We start from the raw sequence: 20,852 nt of genomic DNA, 5'->3' as shown, positions 1-20,852 counted from the left end.
CTTGTCTCAACTCACTTTTTCTGTAACCAGGTTGGGCAAATAGGTGGCCTTTTGTTCTTCTGTTCCAAGTTCTCTAATCAGCGAGTTAATTATCGTGTTCTGGATGTCACAAAAGAGAGCCACAGATGCATCAACTTTGGCTAATTCCTCTATCACTAGGATAGAGGAGAAGAATGAAGCTCCTGTTCCTCCATATTTTGTGTCAACTTCAATGCCCATCAACTGAAGGAAAATCAGGAAAACATAGATTAAGAGAGCTATTTTTAGAGGGGGAAATTTCTTGCAAGAACAAGTTCAAAAATAAATTATAACCATGTATGTTCTTAATTTAAAAATTCTGTATGTATAGTTAATTTTGATTTTGAATGGCTATTACACTATAAGTAACAAAAAAAATCTATAGCAGAAATATATGCAGTTAGCCCTCCATATCTACAGTTCCGCACCCGTGGCTTCAACCAACCGGGATCAAAAATATGTGGAAAAAAAATTGTGTCTGTACTGAACGTGCACAAACTTTTTCCCTTGTCATTATTCCCTAAAAAATACAGTGTTACAACTATTTACATAAAATTTACATTGTATTAGGTGTGTTAAGTAATCTAGGATGATTTAAAATATTCGGGAGGATGTGTATAGGGTTATATGCAGATACCACTCCATCTTATATCAGGAACTTGAGCACCATGGATTTGTGTCCTGGGATCAGTCCCGCAGGGATACTGAGGGATGACTGTATATTTAAAAAGAATGAGATTACATGCTATCGTTTGTTTCTTTCTGGGATACAAAAAATGAAAATAAGAGAGGAGAAATGCTTTGAAGAGTAATTGAATGGAATGAGAAAATGTCTTATATAAATCTACGCTGAAGATCCTTCTCGTTGTTGAAGAAGTGTTGTTGAAATGTGTAATTGTGTTTTTGTTTTTCAACATGAAAAACATGATTTTTTTCATGTTGAACTGTTGTTGCCTGCTTAACTGTGTTTTGATTTTTCAACAGGGCCCTTTTACACTGATTTCAATGTAATAAGGAAGCAGAAGAGAGTAACCTACCCCTCAGTGGGAATGTCTACACCTTCATTTAGTATAATCTCTTCCAGTCAGGCTCCTCCACCGTGACTTTTTCAGCTGAGATAATAATCAAATGACTATTCCTTTTGGGCCACTTCAGCAAGTTGAGGATGGTTAGCAGACAACATTAGGTAGTGTTTGCTAGCCACACTAGGCAAGACACAGGTGCCTGGTAAACAGGACCAAATGGTGGCCATGACTTTCTAACAAGCCTGAGCAAGCCTGACCATTCAGTAGTTACATACATGACACTTCCACAGTACTCCGGTTTGAAGTGTCTTCATTTCAGAAAGAGAATGTGTGTACATGTAACTCAAGATCCACAGCTGTTAGCAGATAAAAGGATAATGCTCCCATTCTCTCTGGACACTCTTTGAATCACACCATTCTACAGTCAGGGTTGTGGCTGTTATGTTTTAGGCTAAAGGAAAACTTAGCTTACATGAAGGTAGAATCATACAAAGGGGGATGATTAAAATGGTGAAAGAACCAGAAATGATGTTCTGTGAGGAAGAACTGAAGGATGTGGGTGTGCCTGGAGACTGAGGAAGGCCTGGTCACTATATAATTATAACATCTTGAACACATGTAGAGACACTGCTTCTCTAAAAATTTCACCAATCTCTCCTAAATTGGAAATCGTGTTTTTGTTAGCTATTTTTGTTAGCAGGTGACCAAAGAGCTGGGATAATGGAAGGTAGGAGGCAGGTGAGGCTGCACCTAAGCAAGGGCAGTTTATGGAGATGGGGGAGGGGACAGGCATTGGATCACTGCAGACAGCCCTGGCTGCAAGAACTACCACCTTAGGAGAGGGACTTTCAAACAGTGTAACAATAAGACTTTTTAGAGAAGCCTAGAGTGTCTGCAAACAACGAAAGTGAAACCTGGCTGAGAAATGAATGGACTTGCAGAGTCTATCTGTTTTATGCACTGGACTTCTGTTTGACCCACTGTGGCGCCACAGAAGATTCTATTTTCCAAAGAGTTTCATTGCTAAAAGAAAGCTGGAAAAATCACCACTATACATGGTATAAAAAAGCTGGTAGCTTTAAGGTGGAAAGAAATAAAACTATCTGGTTCAGTGGCAAAGATTATTTTTTCAAACAGGATGACAGACAAGATTTGGGCCAATGGCTCTAAATAGCAGACCCCCATTCTGGGACACCCTCAGTATTCAAAATAAGAAATAAATCTCTCTTCATACCTGTGGAGAGGGAGAAATGATGAGTAAGTGCAGTGATTTTTAAAATGTTCTCCTTGGAGCTCCCGTGTTGATAACCTCTCCCCCTACACACAGCTGGAGCAGCTTTACCTTGACCTATTGTATATGTCATGCTTCCATTAAAAGGCTGTGTGGCTTGAAAAGTTAGAAACCTGTTGTCCTGGTTAATGTGGAATTCAGACATCACCTCTGCTTCTAACTTTACCATCTACATAGGGATTTGGGTAGGCTATATACTATGCTATGAAATTTTACTATCTAAAGTGAAGTTTCTTAACTGTGGCATTCAGCTGGATAATTCTTTGGGGTGGACTGTCCCGTACATTATAGGATGTTTAGCAACATCCTTAGATTTACCCCACTAGAGGCCAGTAGCATGCCCCAGTTGTGACAACCAAAAATGTTTCCAGACATTGCCAAATGTCCCCTGGGGAGCAAAATTGCCCCCGGTTGAGAACCACTGTCTAAAGAAATCACTCTCTCACTTCTAACCTTTTCCTTAAAAAGCACAGCATTGCTAATTTAAAATGCTGATTTCATTTTAAATAAATCTTTAACTATATAAATATTAACTAGAATTTCAGTCTAACAAGAGAACACAGATGATGTGGACTAGGAAATGAAGAGTTCATTATGCTATCATTACAGTACCCAAATTAAAAAATATGCGTACATTTTAACACTGAAATGTATTTATAAAAGCTTAAAATTAGAAAAATTATAAAATATACCCCTTGTTGAAATAATCCTTGTATTACTGATTTCTCCAATTTTGAATTTTCATCCATGGTTGAAACCAAAGGAGCAATTTGCTCCTGTGCAAATTTTTTAACTGCAAGAAAAAAAAATTACTGGTAAGTCTATGTTCAATTAGCAGTCATATTAATAAAGATTATAACAGTTCATTAATAGCTTACTGACAAATTTTAGTTTTTAACTAATAAGTTAAAATATACATAGGTGCACTTCTTATTCTTTTAAAATAGATTTTACAGTTTTTTTTAAAACACAGAAAGGTATAATTCCCCACCCCTCTTTATAACTCTTGATAGCATTAAAAACCAAATGATACATGTATATGGTGCAAAAATGTAAACAATATAGAAAGCACAAAATGAAAAATAAAAGCTGTGCTCCCTGCCCTGGCCCTCTAGTCCCTCTCCCCAAAAGTAACTAATTTTAAGTTTATTATGTATTCTTTCTGAAAAACTTTCTTTTATATCTATCTATATAGACCCATACATTATATATATATATATATATATATATATACATATATATATATATATATATATATATATATACATATACACGCTCCTCAACTTATAATGGGGTTAAGTCCCAATAAACCCATCACAACTTTAAAATATCCTAAGTTGAAAATGCATTTAATACACCTAGCCTATCGAGCATCATAGCTTAGCATAGCCTACTTTAAAGTGCTCAGAACACCTACATTAAGCTACAGTTGGGCAAATCATCTAGCACGAAACCTATTTTATAATGAGGTGTTGACGGCCTCATGTAATTTGCTGAGTAGTGTACTGAAAGTGAAAAGCAGAATGCTTGTGTGGGCTGTCTATTCCCGTGATCACGTGGCCGACCGGAAGCTGCAGCTGGCTGTGCTGCCCCACATCGTGAGGATATCTCACAGCACATCGCTAGCCCGGGAGAAGACCAAAATTCAAAATTCAAAGCATGGTTCCTAGTGAATGTATATCACTTTCGCACCATGGTGAAGTTGAAACATTGCAAGTCAGGGACCGACTGTCTGTCTCTTTTACACAAAGGAATCCTAAGGTATACATTCAGCTGTGCCTTGCCCCTCGTCCACACACCCCCATATCTTAATGATCTTTCTGTGCAGCACATCCCATCTCACTTGGTCCTTTTAATAGCTCCATTGTCACACAGAACGGGGTTTCTCTACCTTGGCACTACTGACATTTTGGAGAAGGTAAATGTTTGTCATGGGGGGATGTCCTGTGCATTGTAGGCTATTCAGCAGCATCCCTGGCCTTTATCCCAGTAGCACCCCCTCATTTCTAAGTTGTAGCAACTAAAATGTCTAGATATTCCTAAATGTTGAAAACCACTGTTCTAGACCTCTACAGTTTCATTTTTTATGTTTAAGTCTTGGATGCATCTGGAATTAATTTTGATGAAAGTACCTTAACTTTACTACCATCATAATATCAAGTACTGCGTGTGGTAGAGAAGGCAACTGTGCTTCAATGTAGTTTGAGGCATGTCGGCTTGCTCCTTTGTTTCTGCACAAGCTATTCCCTCTGTCTAGAATGTACTTCCTCCTCTTCTGCAGCTCACAAGTTCCTCTTCATCCTTCTGTTACGGCTTAAGCACTGCACTCTCTGGGAAGCCTATGCTGACTGCTTCCCCATACCATTTCCTGCCACCCCTAGCAGATATTAGGTGCTCTCTTCTTTGCTCCCCAAATATCTCTGTGACATTTACCATGTTATTTTGAAACTACCATATTTCTTTTACTTGACTGTCTTTGCCACTAGACTATGAGTCCCTTGACAGCAATGACTTTTTTTCTTGCCCATCTTCATGGCCTCTGTGACTAGACAAGGCAGGTACTAACTAAATAAATAGATATACGAGTGACTAAAGACGGAATCAAGGAACTCTAAGAAAATTCTTTTGATTTACGTAAAATATTTGACCACCCACCCTGTTTCTTCCTTATCCACCCCAAACTCACTTCCCTCAGAGACCATATCTAATAGCTCAGGTGAGCAAAGGAAAATAAATTTACTTCTGGTAGGCAGAATTCTAAGGTAGCCCTAATATTCCAAGCCCCTGGTGTATACATGTCTTCTCTCAGTAACTCAATTAAACACGAATCTAAGTGCTGCTGAGAAGGAATTTTACAGATATGTTTAAGGTCCCAAATCAGCTGACCTTAAAACAGAAAGATGATCATTAGTGGGCCTGACCCAAGCACACAAGTCCTCAAAAGAGATAAGGCTCTTCCTGGTGAAAAAGGTTTTAAGTGTGAGAGGGGTCTGATGCAAGGAAGAGCCCTGGGTTTTGAAGATGGAGGGAGCCACACGGCAAGGACACAAAGGTCTCTAGGAGCTGAGAGCAACCCCTAATTGATAGCCAGCTAGAAAAGAGGGACCTCAGTCCTACAACTGCAAGAAACAGAATCCTGTCACAATCATGTGAGCTTGGAAAGTCTCTGAGCTCCAGATGAAAACACAGCCCAGCTGACACCTTGATGGTAGTCTTGTGAGACCCTGGGCCTGGACTCCTGACCTACATAACTGTGAGTTAAGTTTGTGGTAATTTCTTACATAGAAATAGAAAACTAATTCACTTACCATCCATATTCTCCAAGAACAACAATTTTGATATTGGGCTACAGATTTTTAGTATGTCTTAATTTTACAAACACACAAATCCATGAGGGTACCTCAAAAAGTTCATGGAAAAATGGAATCAAAAGATAATACAAGGGCTGGCTGGTTTCTCAGTTGGTTAGAGTGTGGTGCTGATAACACTAAGGTCCAGGGTTCGATCTCTGTAACAGCTAGCCGCCAAAAAATAAAATAAAATGAAATTTAAGAAAAGAAAAGATAAGACAAATCTTTCTACGAACTTTTTGAATACCCCTTATATGCATATAAATAATGAATGTAAACTGCTTAAAAGTTTAGTGGCATACAACTTCTGTTTCCTGATTCAGGTCCCTGTTTCAATCACAGGCATTTTATAAAGGTAAATTTAAAATTCCACGTAAAATATTAAAACCTCACTATCTAAAAAAACTGGAATATGTATGTACTTCTAACTTTGCAAGCTATAAAAGAAAGTGGTAGGGGCCGGCCTGTGGCTCACTCAGGAGAGTGCGGTGCTGATAACACCAAAGCCACGGGTTCAGATCCCATATAGGGATGGCCAGTTTGCTCACTGGCTGAGCGTGGTGCTGACAACACCAAGCCAAGGGTTAAGATTCCCTTACCGGTCATCTTTTAGAAAAAAAAAAAAGAAAGAAAGAAAAGAAACTGGTAACAAGGCGGCTTTTGGCAAGAACTGGGGAAACAGGGAACGAAGGTGGGAGAGACTTAACTTTTAACTATATAGCCTTTTATTCTGCTGTTTTTTTTTTAATCTTGGATATGTAATACTTTTTGTCAAAAAATTCCATTCACAAACTTAGATGAACACATCTTCCAATTGTGCCATATGTAATTTCATATTGTAGACCCAACTCACGACCAAAAGAATAATAAGGTGAAGTTCAGAAACTTACCTGAGCTCTTTATCATCATTTCGTCATCTGTAAATGTTTGCAGTGGGGCCAAGGGCGATCTATTATTTGTCATATTCAGTGCAGCTTCTGACTGGGTAGATTTTAGGACATGAGGAGGAATTCTGCATGAAAACAGGCCGGTTGGGAAGTTTCTTCTTAGCTATGGAAACAGCCCCCATTGAGTAGGGAACATACACACACACACAGAGACAAAAGTAAGAAAGGTATTTAAATATCAGTATCTTTGGGAATAACGTTACAGTCCTTTCTTATACTTTGTGTTACTAAAATAAGGGAGCTTAACCTAGTACATTTTTAATTCACTGTCTTTTGGACATAACCAGAAAATAGTTTGTTAACATTATATGTTATCTCCTCTATCCAGCAATGTGCTGTTGTAAATAAATTTCCCAGGTAATTAACTTTTACCAGTCAAGGACACAGAATTTTCTAGGTGGAACTCATTCTCAAAATTTATTTCACATTTCACTGACGGTGTAGAAAGGAAAACCAGAATACTGTATAACACGCTGGATGTCTAAGACTGACCACTGTCAAGAGTCTTGTGAGGGCACATGGGCAACTAAGGGGGACAAAACTACCTGCCTTATCTGACTGGATCCAGGCAGCTGTGCTTTTGTGATTTCCATGGCTAGTTTTGCTTTTCTTGCTTCTCATTAGTAAGAGACAGTGCAGCATAAGGGCTAAGAAAATAGCTATTTGACCTTAGGCAAGTAATTTTCAGCCTCTCAGTTCAAACCTCTCAGATTCTGTTTCCTTACCTATAAAATGCAGATAACAACGTCTTGGAGTTTTGTGAGGATTGGTAAGACAATCTATATACAGAGTTTAGCTTAATATCTATCATATAGTAAGAGCTCAATAAATGTTAATGACTGTATCTACTACTTGGTGGTCATAATAGAAATAGTAGAAGTAATAATGTAGTTAAACTGACAGCTACCAGTTCCCGTCATTAGAATGACTCTCTGTTGCAGTGTCTCCAATCCTTCAACACATGTAGTAATACTCCGAAATATGTTTCCTCAGTAGTGTTGATTATACAATGAAAACTGAGAAAAAAGAAATGAGTCATCATGTTTGGAACCATTGTCAATCTTTGCTATCTATTGGACAATCTTTGTAGTTAGGTGCTAGGAGCAGACATATTCTGCTCTGGATTCACTGGGAAAAAGAAACACTGGCCAGTCAGATGAAAATTGTATGTGTCTTCAGTTAAAATTTTTTTGTTTTATTTTCAGAATTAGGAGACAGATAGTTTAGGGTAAAGTTGCATGAAATATATTTTTCTCATTAAAAGAGAGTTGGGACAGGAAAACTCTGGACTATAAAGAAGGAAGGGGTACTCATACATGAGATATTGTCTTCTTCCTGATAAGAGAAACTGGACAAATTAAAAAGTAGGGTAAAGGCAAAGAGACGTAAGAAATGGAAGTACACAGGGGCTCAAGAAGGGGAGGAATGTTGCTAGGTAGCAGCTGGCACAAAGAAGGAAGAACTAGGGAGAAGGAACAGCAGTATTATGGAGAAGTTGGAGAGGTACGTATGCGGGACCATCTTGTTCAATGACTGCTGGGAGAGTCTTGGTTAGGCTCCCCAATATACATTTGAATGAATGAAAGAATAAGCCAACTAGTCCTCACAAAATGCTCATAAAAGTTGACAATTATTTTTAAAACTGCAATATGAGTACATTGCCCACATATCTTATTTCTACGGGAGATTATTTACTTCACTAAATCCACTACACAATTCTTTGTGTCTTAGTCAACATATCATCTTTGTATCTCAGTAAATCTTTAAAAGAAGGCCCACGACTGAGAAACTTAAGAAGCCAGTTCGTCTTAAATAATATCTATTTTTCCCAATGACACAGTTGTAAGCCCCTTAGTCTCAGTACTGCTACTGACAAAGTATATGACCATTCAACACACAGCAATTATTTTAGGTTCCCAGATAACAGGCAAATGTACTTTAAAAAGTATGAAATGGTAGACAATCATAGGGTGAGATTGTTGAAGATGCTCATCATAAAATACAGTGACTATATGCTAAGTGAATGGAATCCGTCTTTTTTTTTTTTTAAAGATGACCGGTAAGGGGATCTTAACCCTTGACGTGGTGTTGTCAGCACCACATTCACCCAGTGAGCTAATCAGCTATCGTATATAGGGATCCGAACCCATGGCCTTGGTGTTATCAGCACCACACTCTCCCGAGTGAGCCACGGGCCGGCCCCTGGAATCCATCTTTAACCAAAGCATTAAGAGATATTACTTATTCCTTTTTATGGCAGGAAAAAAAATCCATTTAATATGACAGTCTTTCAGAAAGGAAGCTTTTCCTTTCCTTGCCTTTAGCCGTATAGCTTGAAGTTCTGATGCTGATTTTCTAGTGTTCCCTGCCCTTCAGTGTTGATCTCAGCCTTTGCAGCTTTGCTGTCCTCTCCATCAAAATGATTTTCCACAGTTATAACCCATTGCACCACATCATCACATTTTTTTGTACAGAGCAGCAATTGCTACTTGACTGGAATAATGGTTATTTATGCCTTGCCAAATACGTTTCAGAGCTTGAGTCTGAACTGTTTCCTACTCATCTGACCAGAGTTCTGTTGCACTTAGAAGTGCTGATGATCAAACCTGGGGGCCGTGGACCCCTGTAGACAGAACAATAAAGTCCGTGAACTCAGATGGGGGGAAAGTTACGTCTTTATTCCACTAACCTCTAACTGAAATACAGCATTTCCTTCACTTATGAACGTAGGCAACAAGTGACAGTAGTACTAGCAGTATCTGTGACTCTGTCATCGAAAGAAATTAAGGATATTTTTATATCATATTGAGTTGGTATAAATACCTTGAAATAATATTTATGCTCATCATTACCTTACAGCAATTAGTAGAACTGCTGCCAGATCTTAATTAAGAAGCACATACAGTTGTCCCTCGGTATCTGTGGAGGATTGGTTTCAGGACCTCTAGCAGATACCGAAATCCACAGGTGCTCAAGTCCCTGATGTAAAACGGTGTAGTGCTTACATATAACCTATGCATATCCTCTCATACACTTTAAATCATCTCTAGATACCTTTCACTCATGGCATAAAAAGGATTAAGAACCCCTGACTGCAGAATGTTCTGGAAAGTCTTTTGCTAATTTGATAGGTTTAGCCATTGTATTAGTCATAACCCTTTCTCCATTATGCTCTAGCATAAAGAAGTATTGTTCCAAACATTCTTAAAGTGCTTCAAATCTAGACACTTTCTCAATATCTGAAAGGCAAAGGAAAACATATCAGAGAAGTTGTGCTGACCTGCAAAGACCTGTTTAGACTTTTCACATGGAAATGCTTCCAAAGCATACAGCAGTGCTTAACTTTACAGGCCTGTAGTCATTGGTTTGTACCCAACTGTGCCCTTCTGGCTCCCTTCTGCTGTGAGATGGTTCCAGAGGCACTTCTGCCAATCACCACAGGGCACCACACAAAGCTCCCTCAACTTCTTACAGCATTCCTCGCCCTTTGCTGAATTAAGGGCAACTGCACTTTCCTCAGTGTACATTACTTCCCCTGAAGCTCTCTCAAGTGGCAACTTTCTTCTCTCACAATCTACCTTTCCAGGAGAGAGGTAGGGTCCATTACCTCTTTACTTCTCAGTGAAGTTTCAAGAACATTACACCTCCATCCTCTGTGGGAGGAAGGGAGGAGGAAAAAGAATAAGAAAGGTAACTGCTGTCCTCAAAGCTTTGGCCAGCTATCAATTGCACCCGTCCCACCCTTCATCGCTGGCCTTCTGCCCACCTGGACAATTTCCTTTATTTACGCAACTCAGTTCCCAAACATGCTCACCCAATACCTGCCAGTATCTTAGGAGAGCACAGAGTCCATGAGGCCAGCTTATGTAATACCGCGGCCTTGAACTGTGATTCTGCAGTGGCTTTCTCCACCGTCACCCAGTTTTATTGGCCATCCATTCCAAGTTGACTCTCGGTACCACCATCTCCCAAAGTGTCTACTTCAGACAGTCCTTTCTAAGATCACAGCTTCCTGTCCCTCCAGCCTCCCTGCTAAACTATGCCACTAACTTGTTCTAGAACATCGCCAGCTTTCCAGTCCCTTCACACATCTAATTTCTTTCTCCTGGACAGTCTCTCCTGCTTTCATTACCCTCAATATCCAACAGCTTATGTTCTAGGGTTAACCTTTTCATTCACTTTACAATATCCTAAACATTCTAACCCCTATTTTCTTGTTGTTGTTGTTTAAAGATGACTGGTAAGGGGATCTTAACCCTTGAGTTGGTGTTGTCAGCACCACGCTCTCCCAAGTGAGCCATGGGCCGGCCCCTTATTGTTGTTTTTAATTCATTATGTTGAGATGTCAGCTTAAGACTTGCAAAAGTAACAGAGTTCCAGTATAACCTTCACCTAGCTTCCCTAACTGCTAGTGCCTTATGTAACCATTGTTCAATTGTCGCTGTGACCTTGCACAGTCAGAAGAAGACCACGCAGAGGGAGGCTCATACAACTATAAATTCATAGCCACCAACCACAACTTTGTGCTCACAATAGTCTGGCACTGGAGTTTCTGTAGGCAGTCCCTTTCCCACTCTCTGAAATAATTACTTCAAACCTCTTACTCTCTTCAAAGCTCCACCCCTCACTGCCAGCTTATGACCTCTCCTGCTGTTAAAAAGAAAACGTATGCCAACAATGGAACTACTTTGACTTTTTACTGCCAAACCCATAAATCATCCTGCCTATACAACCACCTTTTCTTTCTCTCTTCCTCTTATAACATAAATAGTGTCCCTTCTCTTAAGAAAGTCCAGACCTCTTCTCTGAATCCCATCCCACCTACCTTCTCAGGATCTTTGGCCATCACTTTTGTCCTCTTGTGTTTTTTCCATTTCTTCCTCATGCTTCTCATCAGCATGAAAACCTGCTCTAATTCTTACCATGTTAACCATCCTTGACCTTGCATCCATCTCCAGCTACCCCTCTTTCTCTCTCCTCCCCTGCAAAGCCAAACATTGCCAATGAGTGGCCTTACCTGCTGTCTCCACTCCTTCATCCCCTCCCCGCATTCACTCCTCACCCACCCCAGGATGATTCCCCACCACCACTCTGCACAATCTCCCCCCTGTAAGGTCACCAAACATCTTCGTGCTTTTCAGTCTTCAACTCACTGGCCCTCAGCAGAGTCAATTTAGTTAAATTAAGTGCATCCTCCTCCTTCCAAACGCTCTTATCGCTGATTTCCATGGTTTGCTCTGCCCCCGTTTTTCTACCATTCTTTCCAACTCCAATCTCTCTCATTCTTGGGTAGCTTCTCCCCCACTACTTGACCCTGAAGGGTTGGGAAGAGGGTAGGAGGAGGAGGAGAAACTCTTATACTCTGTGGGCTGAGTGAATAAATAACCGGGGCAATATCACTTTTGACAATTTAGTAATAGTAAAGATAAAGACATATGCTATGGTTTGAATGTGTCGACTCCAAAATTCAGGTGTTGAAACTGTGACTAAAGTGAATTGGATTACAGCCCTTATAAAAGAGGCTGAAGGCAGCATTCTGCTTGTTTGTCCTCCCACTTTCCTCCGTGGGAGGACACAGCAAGAAAGTCCTCACCAGACAACTGAGCCTGCCAGTGCCTTGATACTGCACTTCCCAGCCTCCAGAACTATGAAAAATAAATTTCTGTTCTTTATAAATTACCCAGTCTATAGCATTCTCTTACAGCAGCACAAAATGGACTAAGGTAACATACTTATACTAAGGCCCAGAAATTCTACTTTAGTTCACATGCACAAGTAAATATATGCAAAGGATGTAGTGATGTTTGTAAAGGTAAAAATTTTCAAAATCCAATTATCAACAAAGGAATGCACAAATTGTGGTCTATTGATTCCACAGAATACTTTACAGCAGTTAAAGCAAACTAGGGAGCTACACGTACTCATATCAATGTGGATAAATCTTGAAAACATAATATTCAGTAAAAAAAAGGAATCTACAAAAGGATTTGTTCAGAATGACAGCATTTATGTGCACCTTAAAACATATTAAATGAGAGTATATATTCTTATGGGTATAAACAAGTGTAGTAAAAGTTTTAAAACACGAACAGGAAGCATATACATCACCTTCAAGATTGTGGTTGGGCCGGCCCGTGGCTCAGTCGGGAGAGTGTGGTGCTGATAACACCAAGGCCCCGGGTTCGGATCCCATATAGGGATGGCCGGTTCGCTCACTTGGAGAGCGTGGTGCTGACAACACCAAGTCAAGGGTTAAGATCCCCTTACCGGTCATCTTTTTAAAAAAAAAAAAAGATTGTGGTTACATCTGAGGAGAGGGTGGGAACGTAGGTGTGTGTCAGTATTGTTTTGTTTCTTTAAAAAAAAATCTGTAGCGATCCTAAGATGGCGGTGGCTGCTGTGATTGGCGCGGAGTAGCTGAGGTGGAAAAGGCAGCCACTGGGCCTTAGGCAGCCGGGAAACTTGTGGACCTTCCTCTTGCCATCTCTTAAGGGAGGACCGCTGCTGGTGGCCGGTCGTGGGGGCTGACCGCCACTTTGCCCTTGGCAGGACAGGCTGCCTCATTTACAGGCAACAGCTTTGAAGTGTGGAGCAGGAAAAGAACTGTTTCTTAGCTGCAAAAGCGAGTCTCTAAACAGGGAACACGGCACCAGGCCGCTGTTGACGCTGCCAGGATCCCGGAGGCCGGGCAGCTGCCCTATTCAGGATTCGAAGTTTCAGTCCGGCATAAAAGAAGATTCCTGGGAGCGCCCGAGCCGCGCCACGGGACCGAGTGAGCAGCCCGAGACAGCGGCGGCCGAGGATGGGGACGGCGACGACGCAGAGGCAGAGAGGGAGCCGACCGACCTGGCACAGCCCCGTGAGTGACCCCCAACCCGGCCCTGCTCGGGGGGCGGATGCCCGCCCGGCTTCCGCCTGCCCCACCGGGCCACTCACCGGCCCCGGGGCTGCCTCCATTTTATCAGGTGGTGGCGGCTCCAGCCCGGCTCGGCCAAGCCTGTCCTCCTTGCCCGGCTCGGCTCCTCACTGAGCCTTCCCACTTGCTTGCCCCAGCACAGGGCTTCCCAGGGCCTGTGGGCCGGCCTCCCCTCCAACTCCCTCCGCGGTCCTCTGGCGGCGCTGGTGGCGTGGGGCACCCCCAGCCAGTGTCGAGAGGGCAAGGAAGTACGTGCTGGGCCAACTGTCACTCCACCGCACCCTGGGCTCCGGCCCCCAGTAAACTTCCTGTTACTGGGAGGCAGATACCATCTCTGTGGCCAGCAGTTCAGAAAAACACCTAACCGATTTCTAGTTAGGAATAGTGTGGTCGGAGAGTTCCCGAGTTCGCTTGAACCTGCCGGAGAGCTGACTGCAGGCAGGCACCGGACTCGGTCCACGCCGGGGAGATTCAAAGGTGAACCGTGTGCTGTAGGCTCCTCTCCTGAGGAGCTCATGCTCTGGTGTGGGAGATAAGACAAGTACACAAATAACCGCAATACCAGGAGGAAGGTGATAAATCCCGAGAAAGATCTACACAGTGCCACCAAGGCACCCAGAGCAACCAGTCGTCTGCGCCTAGCAGAAACCTGGTAGACTTCCTGGGCGAGGTGGTGCTGAGCAGGGTCTTGAAGGCCCAGCTGATAGACGAGGGTTGCAGAAGGCATGTCCCAGCCAAGCCCAGTGCACACAGAGCGGGGAGAGGTCCAGCTAGGGAGGCGGAGACTCGACAGAAACCACACATCCTGTGGGGTCTCCACTGCATGATTCAACAGCCCTGCATGGGAAGTGGAAGCTCAGCACAGACCACACACCCTGCAGTAATGCCCCGTGATCCAGCAGCCCAGCAGAGTCCAAGCTGACCAGAGAGGTGGCTCCCCGGAGAGGCCCAAGTCCCAAGGCAACCACACACACAAGGCACTAGAGGCCAACTGAGCAGTCACGGAGGGAGCCATACCAAATTGGCAACCACAGCAAAATCTTAGTTAGTCAATAGTCTCAAACTGGTGGACTGTGAAACCCCCTGCCACAATGAATAAACACCAAAAAAAAGATACCAGAAATACAAAAAATCAAGAAAGTACACCACCAAAAGTTAATAAATCTCAAACTCTAGATCCTATAGAACAAGAAGCCCTTGAAATGACTGACAAGGAATTTCGAGTGATAATTCTAAGAAACTGAATGAGATACAAGAAAACTCAGCTAGACATAGTGATGAAACGAGGAAAAGTATACAGGACCTGAAAGAGGAAATGTACAAAGAAATCAATGTCCTGGAAAAAAATGTAGCAGAACTTGCTGAACTGAAAAAGTTATTCAGCAAAATAAAAAACACAACAGAGAGTTTAACCAGCAGGCTGTCGAAGTTGAAGAGAGAACCTCTGAACTTGAAGATGGGCTGTTTGAAATAACACAGGCAGACAAAAAAAAATAAAAAAGAATCAAAGACATTGAAGAAAATCTGAGAGAGATATCAGACAACCTTAAGCGCTCAAATATCCGAGTCACAGGTATTCCAGAAGGGGAGGAAAACGGAGATTGCATTGAAAACATATTCAACAAAATAGTGGCAGAAAACTTCCCAGATATAGGAAAAATCACAGATCTTCAGATCCAGGAAGCTCAACGATCTCCAAACATATTCAATCCAAAAAGGCCTTCTCCAAGACATGTTATAGTCAAATTGGCAAAACTCAGAGACAAAGAGAGAATCTTAAAAGCTGCAAGAGAGAAGTGTCGAATCACCTAGAAGGGAGCCCCAATCAGGCTAACATCAGACTTTTCATCACAAACCCTAAAAGCTAGAAAGGAATGGGATGATATTTTCAAAATACTAAAAGACAAAGATGGCCAGCCAAGAATACTCTACCCTGCAAGGCTATCCTTCCGAAATGAAGGGCAAATAGTATATTTCTCAGACAAACAAAAACTGTGGGAGTTGACTACCACATGACCACCCTTACAAGAAATCCTCAAGGGAGTACTGGGTTTGGTTCCTGAAAAATAACTACCACTGCCATAAAAACCCTAGAAAAATCAAAACCCACTAGTATAATAAAAATGGCATTCACGAAGAGAAAACAAACAAACAAAAACGCTATCTACAACCTAAGGAAACAACAAACACAGAAACCAAACAGTAAATCAGAAAGCAAGGAACAAAAGACACCTAAGACAACCAAACAACCATAAAATGCTAGGAATAAATCAACACTTTTCAATAACAACTCTTAATGTAAAAGGCTTAAATTCCCCAATCAAAAGACGCAGACTGGCTGACTGGATTAAAAAAGAGGACCCAACTATATGCTGCCTACAAAAGACCCACCTCACCCATAAAGATTCACATAGACTAAGAGTGAAAGGATGGAAAAAGATTTCCCATGCAAACAGAAAAGAAAAAAGAGCTGGAGTAGCCATTCTTATATCTGACAAAATAGACTTTAAACTAAAAACCAGGGCCAAGCCCGTGGTGCACTCGGGAGAGTGCAGCGCTGGGAGCGCAGCGATGCTCCCGCTGCGGGTTCGGATCCTATATAGGAATGGCCGGTGCACTCACTGGCTGAGTGCCGGTCACGAAAAAGACAAAAAAAAAAAAAAAAAAAAAAACTAAAAACCATAAAAAGAGACAATGAGGGACACTACTTAATGATAAAAGGACTGATCCATCAAGAAGATATAACAATCATAAATATGTACGCACCCAATGTTGGAGCAGCCAGATTTATAAAACAAACTCTATTAGAACTAAAGAAGGAAATAGACACTAATACCATAATAGCAGGGGACCTGAACACCCCACTGTCAATATTAGACAGATCATCTAGGCAAAGAGTCAGTAGAGAAACACAAGATCTGAACAATACTCTAGACGAATTGGAATTGGCAGATATCTACAGAACATTCCACCCAACAACCCCAGAATATTCATTCTTCTCATCAGCACATGGATCATTCTCCAGGATAGATCACATATTAGGTCACAAATCAAGTCTCAATAAATTCAAAAAAATTGGAATTATCCCATGTATCTTCTCAGACCACAATGGATTAAAACTAGAAATTAATAACAAACAAAACTCTGGAAACTATACAAACACATGGAAATTAAACAGCATTCTACTTAATGACATATGGGTCCAAGAAGAAATCAAGCAGGAAATCAAAAAATTTATTGAAACTAATGAAAATAATGATACATCATACCAAAACCTGTGGGATACTGCAAAAGCAGTACTAAGGGGGAAATTTATCGCATTAAACGCTCACTTCAGAAGAATGGAAAGATGGCAAGTGAACAACCTAACACTTCACCTTAAAGAACTAGAAAAACAAGAACAATCCAATCCTAAAGTTAGCAGACGGAAAGAAATCATTAAGATCAGAGCAGAACTGAATGAAATTGAAAACCAAAAAACAATTCAAAAGATCAACGAATCAAAAAGTTGGTTTTTTGAAAAGATAAATAAAATTGACAAACCATTAGCATGGCTAACAAAAAAAAGAAGAGAGAAGACTCAAATAACAAAAATTAGAAATGAAAAAGGCGATATTACAACTGATTCATCTGAAATACAAGGAATCATTCGAGACTACTATAAACAACTATACGCCAACAAATTTGAAAATCTGGAGGAAATGGATAAATTTCTGGACACACACAAGCTCCCAAAACTGAACCGTGAAGACGTAGAAAATTTGAACAGACCAATAACAATAAAGGAGATTGAAGCTGTTATCAGAAGGCTCCCAACAAAGAAAAGCCCAGGACCAGATGGATTCACAGCAGAATTTTACCAAACATTCAAAGAGGAATTGACACCGATTCTTTACAAACTATTCCAAAAGATTGAAACGGACGCAAATCTCCCAAACTCATTCTATGAAGCAAACATCATCCTGATACCAAAACCAGGTAAAGATATAACCAAAAAAGAAAACTACAGGCCGATATCCTTGATGAATATAGATGCAAAAATCCTCACTAAAATACTAGCAAACAGAATACAGCAACACATACGAAAAATTATTCATCACGATCAAGTGGGATTCATCCCAGGGATGCAAGGTTGGTTCAACATACGCAAATCAATAAATGTGATACACCATATTAATAAACTCAAACACAAGGACCATATGATCATCTCTATAGATGCTGAAAAAGCATTTGATAAAGTTCAGCACTCATTCATGACAAAGACCCTCTATAAGTTAGGTATAGAGGGAAAGTATCTCAACATAATTAAAGCCATATATGACAAACCCACTGCCAATATCATCCTGAATGGGGAAAAGCTGAAAGCTTTTCCTTTAAGAACAGGCACTAGACAAGGATGCCCACTCTCACCACTCCTATTCAACATAGTGTTGGAAGTACTAGCCAGAGCAATCAGAGAAGAGAAGGAAATAAAGGGCATCCAGATTGGAAAAGATGAAGTCAAACTGTCCCTGTTTGCAGATGACATGATACTATATATCGAACAGCCTAAAACCTCTACAAAAAAACTGCTGGAATTGATAAATGATTTCAGCACAGTAGCAGGATACAAAATCAACACTCAAAAATCAGTAGCATTTCTTTTCTCCAATAGTGAACATGCAGAACGAGAAATCAAGAAAGCCTGCCCATTTACAATAGCCACCAAAAAAATAAAATACTTAGGAATTGAGTTAACCAAGGAGGTGAAAAATCTCTATCATGAGAACTACAAACCACTGCTGAGAGAAATTAGAGAGGATACAAGAAGATGGAAAGATATCCCATGCTCTTGGATTGGAAGAATCAACATTGTGAAAATGTCCATACTACCCAAGGTGATACACAAATTCAATGCAATCTCTATCAAAATTCCAATGACATTTTTCTCAGAAATGGAAAAAACTATCCAGACATTTATATGGAATAACAAAAGACCACGCATAGCCAAAGCAACACTGAGCAAAAAAAATTAAACCTGGAGGCATAACACTACCTGACTTTAAACTATATTACAAAACTATAATAACCAAAACAGCATCATACTTGCATAAAAACAGACACACTGATCAGTGGAATAGAATAGAGAATCCAGAAACCAACCCACACACCTACAGCCATCTGATCTTTGACAAAAGCACCACTGGGGAAGAGACTGCCCCTTTAGCAAATGCTGCTGGGATAACTGGATATCCATATGCAGGAGAATGAAACTAGACCCACACCTCTCACCATTTATTAAAATCAATTCAAAATGGATTAAGGATTTAAATATACACCCTGAAACAATAAAACTTCTTAAAGAAAACATAGGAGAAACACTTCAGGAAGGAGGACTGGGCACAGACTTCATGAATACAACCCCAAAAGCACGGGCAACCAAAGGAAAAATAAACAAATGGGATTATATCAAACTAAAAAGCTTCTGCACAGCAAAAGAAACAATTAACAGAGTTAAAAGACAACCAACAGAGTGGGAGAAAATATTTGTAAAATATACATCTGACAAAGGATTAATATCCAGAATATACAATATATAACAATCCAGATGTCCTTCAATAGGTGAATGGTTAAATACCTGTGGTACATCCCTATCATGGTGTGGGGACCCACTTGGAAGCCCAGAGTTGGTATAATGATTATTTTAAGCTGAAGACATTTGAGATTCAACAAGTGTAGAAAAAGCCTTCTAGGAGCTTCCCTTTGCTGACTAAAAGCAGCAACCTCTGGGATGCTGCCATAAATCTCTCCAGGGGAGTTTTATGGCCCTGAAGATGGATAGACCACTCTGCTCACTTGTGTAGGTAAACATTATCACAAACTTTCTTATCACCTGTCTGTTTTCCTGTAAATCTATTTGTCTTTCCAAAATAAACCTACTGGTGTTTCCCACAGAAGCCTTTTTTCTTCCTTCCTTTTCACCTAAATTAGGTATGTAAGCATTTAACCATTTAACAAATTAGATACTTGCTCATTATGTATACAAAATAAACCTTTTACTCCTGTTAATCTGTCTTTTATCATTTAATTCCCAGGCCTCATTTACTTGAACCTAAGAGGGTAGAAGAAATGTTTTTTCCCTTCCCTTGCAATGGAATGCTATTCAGCAGAAAAAGAAACTATACTGTACAATTCCATTTATCACACATTCTTGAAATGACAAAATTGTACAGACGGAGAAGAAATTAGTGGTTACCAGTGGTTGGGGGCCAGGGAAGGTGGTTAGGGTTGGCGTGTGGTTGTAAAAAGGCAACATAAAAGATCCATGTGCTGTTGGAACTGTCTTGTAGCTTGACTGTACTGGTGGATACATAAACATACATGTGATAAAACTGCATGGAATATATACATGCACACATGTAAAACTGAGGATATGTGAAAAGATTGCTGAATTGCATCGCTGTCAATTTCCTGGTTGTGATATTGTACTATAGTTTGGTAAGGTGTTACCATTGAGGCAAACTGGATAAAGAGTATGCAGGATCTCTGCATTTCTTCTTACAACCATATGAGAATCTACAATTATCTGAAAATAAAGTTTTAAAAAATTCTATCACCCCTCCCCCCAAGTAAATTAAACAAATTATGGCTTTAAAATTACAGGAATTGGTATGATTTACGAGAACTATATCAACAATTTAGAAGAATTTGATGAAAAAATTCTTAACACTGTATTTCTTATGCCAAATATTTTGTACCTGTTGTCTAAAACATGTATTGGAAGTATTCCAACAGGAAACAGTAGTAGAAAACGGATGGTCCTCTAGGGTGATTTTTTTAAATATAACAAATACAGGGTTAAATGGCAATATGGTTAATTATGCTCATTGCCTACTGTTACCTTAGGTTAATTCACCTAATCAAAATGAGAACAGTGATTTTCTTGACTTTTTATGCTCCTTGGGATGTAAGGATCAATCAATGGGATATAAATAGTTCTGCTGGTTTATGGAACAATATTTAGATTTTTTTTGGTGGGGGGGCAGCTGGCTGTTATAGGGATCTGAATCCTTGAACTTGGTTTTATCAGCACCATGCTCTAACCAAGTGAGCTAACTGGCCAGCCCATATGGAACAATACTTAATAAAGACTTTGGATCTGACATAGAGATGGCCACATTTTCTCTTACAGCCTTAGGTTCTGTGGTTGGCAGAAGCACAGTCCTGCCAAGGCAGCAGCAGTTTCTCTTACAATGAAACATGACTAGGAAAAGGAGGAAGGATAATGAGGATTTGCTTCTTTATGCTGTTTATACTTCAGGGCTT

General features: G+C 40.5%; 1 protein-coding gene across 1 annotated transcript in view; it reads right to left on the bottom strand.

The window, feature by feature from the left end:
* The window catches only part of ACADSB (acyl-CoA dehydrogenase short/branched chain), a 43,931-nt gene that overhangs the window by 14,927 nt on the left and 8,152 nt on the right, over window positions 1-20,852 (bottom strand). The window contains exons 2-4 of the mRNA XM_063103223.1: window positions 6,575-6,734; window positions 3,027-3,127; window positions 16-222 (exon numbers count right to left, since the gene is read on the bottom strand). Coding sequence (XP_062959293.1) covers window positions 16-222; window positions 3,027-3,127; window positions 6,575-6,734 — 468 coding nt within the window. The remainder of the gene's footprint in view (window positions 1-15; window positions 223-3,026; window positions 3,128-6,574; window positions 6,735-20,852) is intronic.

The sequence above is a fragment of the Cynocephalus volans genome, chromosome 7 (genome assembly GCF_027409185.1).
Source record: "Cynocephalus volans isolate mCynVol1 chromosome 7, mCynVol1.pri, whole genome shotgun sequence".
Lineage (NCBI taxonomy): Eukaryota > Metazoa > Chordata > Mammalia > Dermoptera > Cynocephalidae > Cynocephalus > Cynocephalus volans.
Note: the sequence above shows the minus strand (reverse complement) of the source record. Positions and strands in the feature narration are given on the sequence as shown.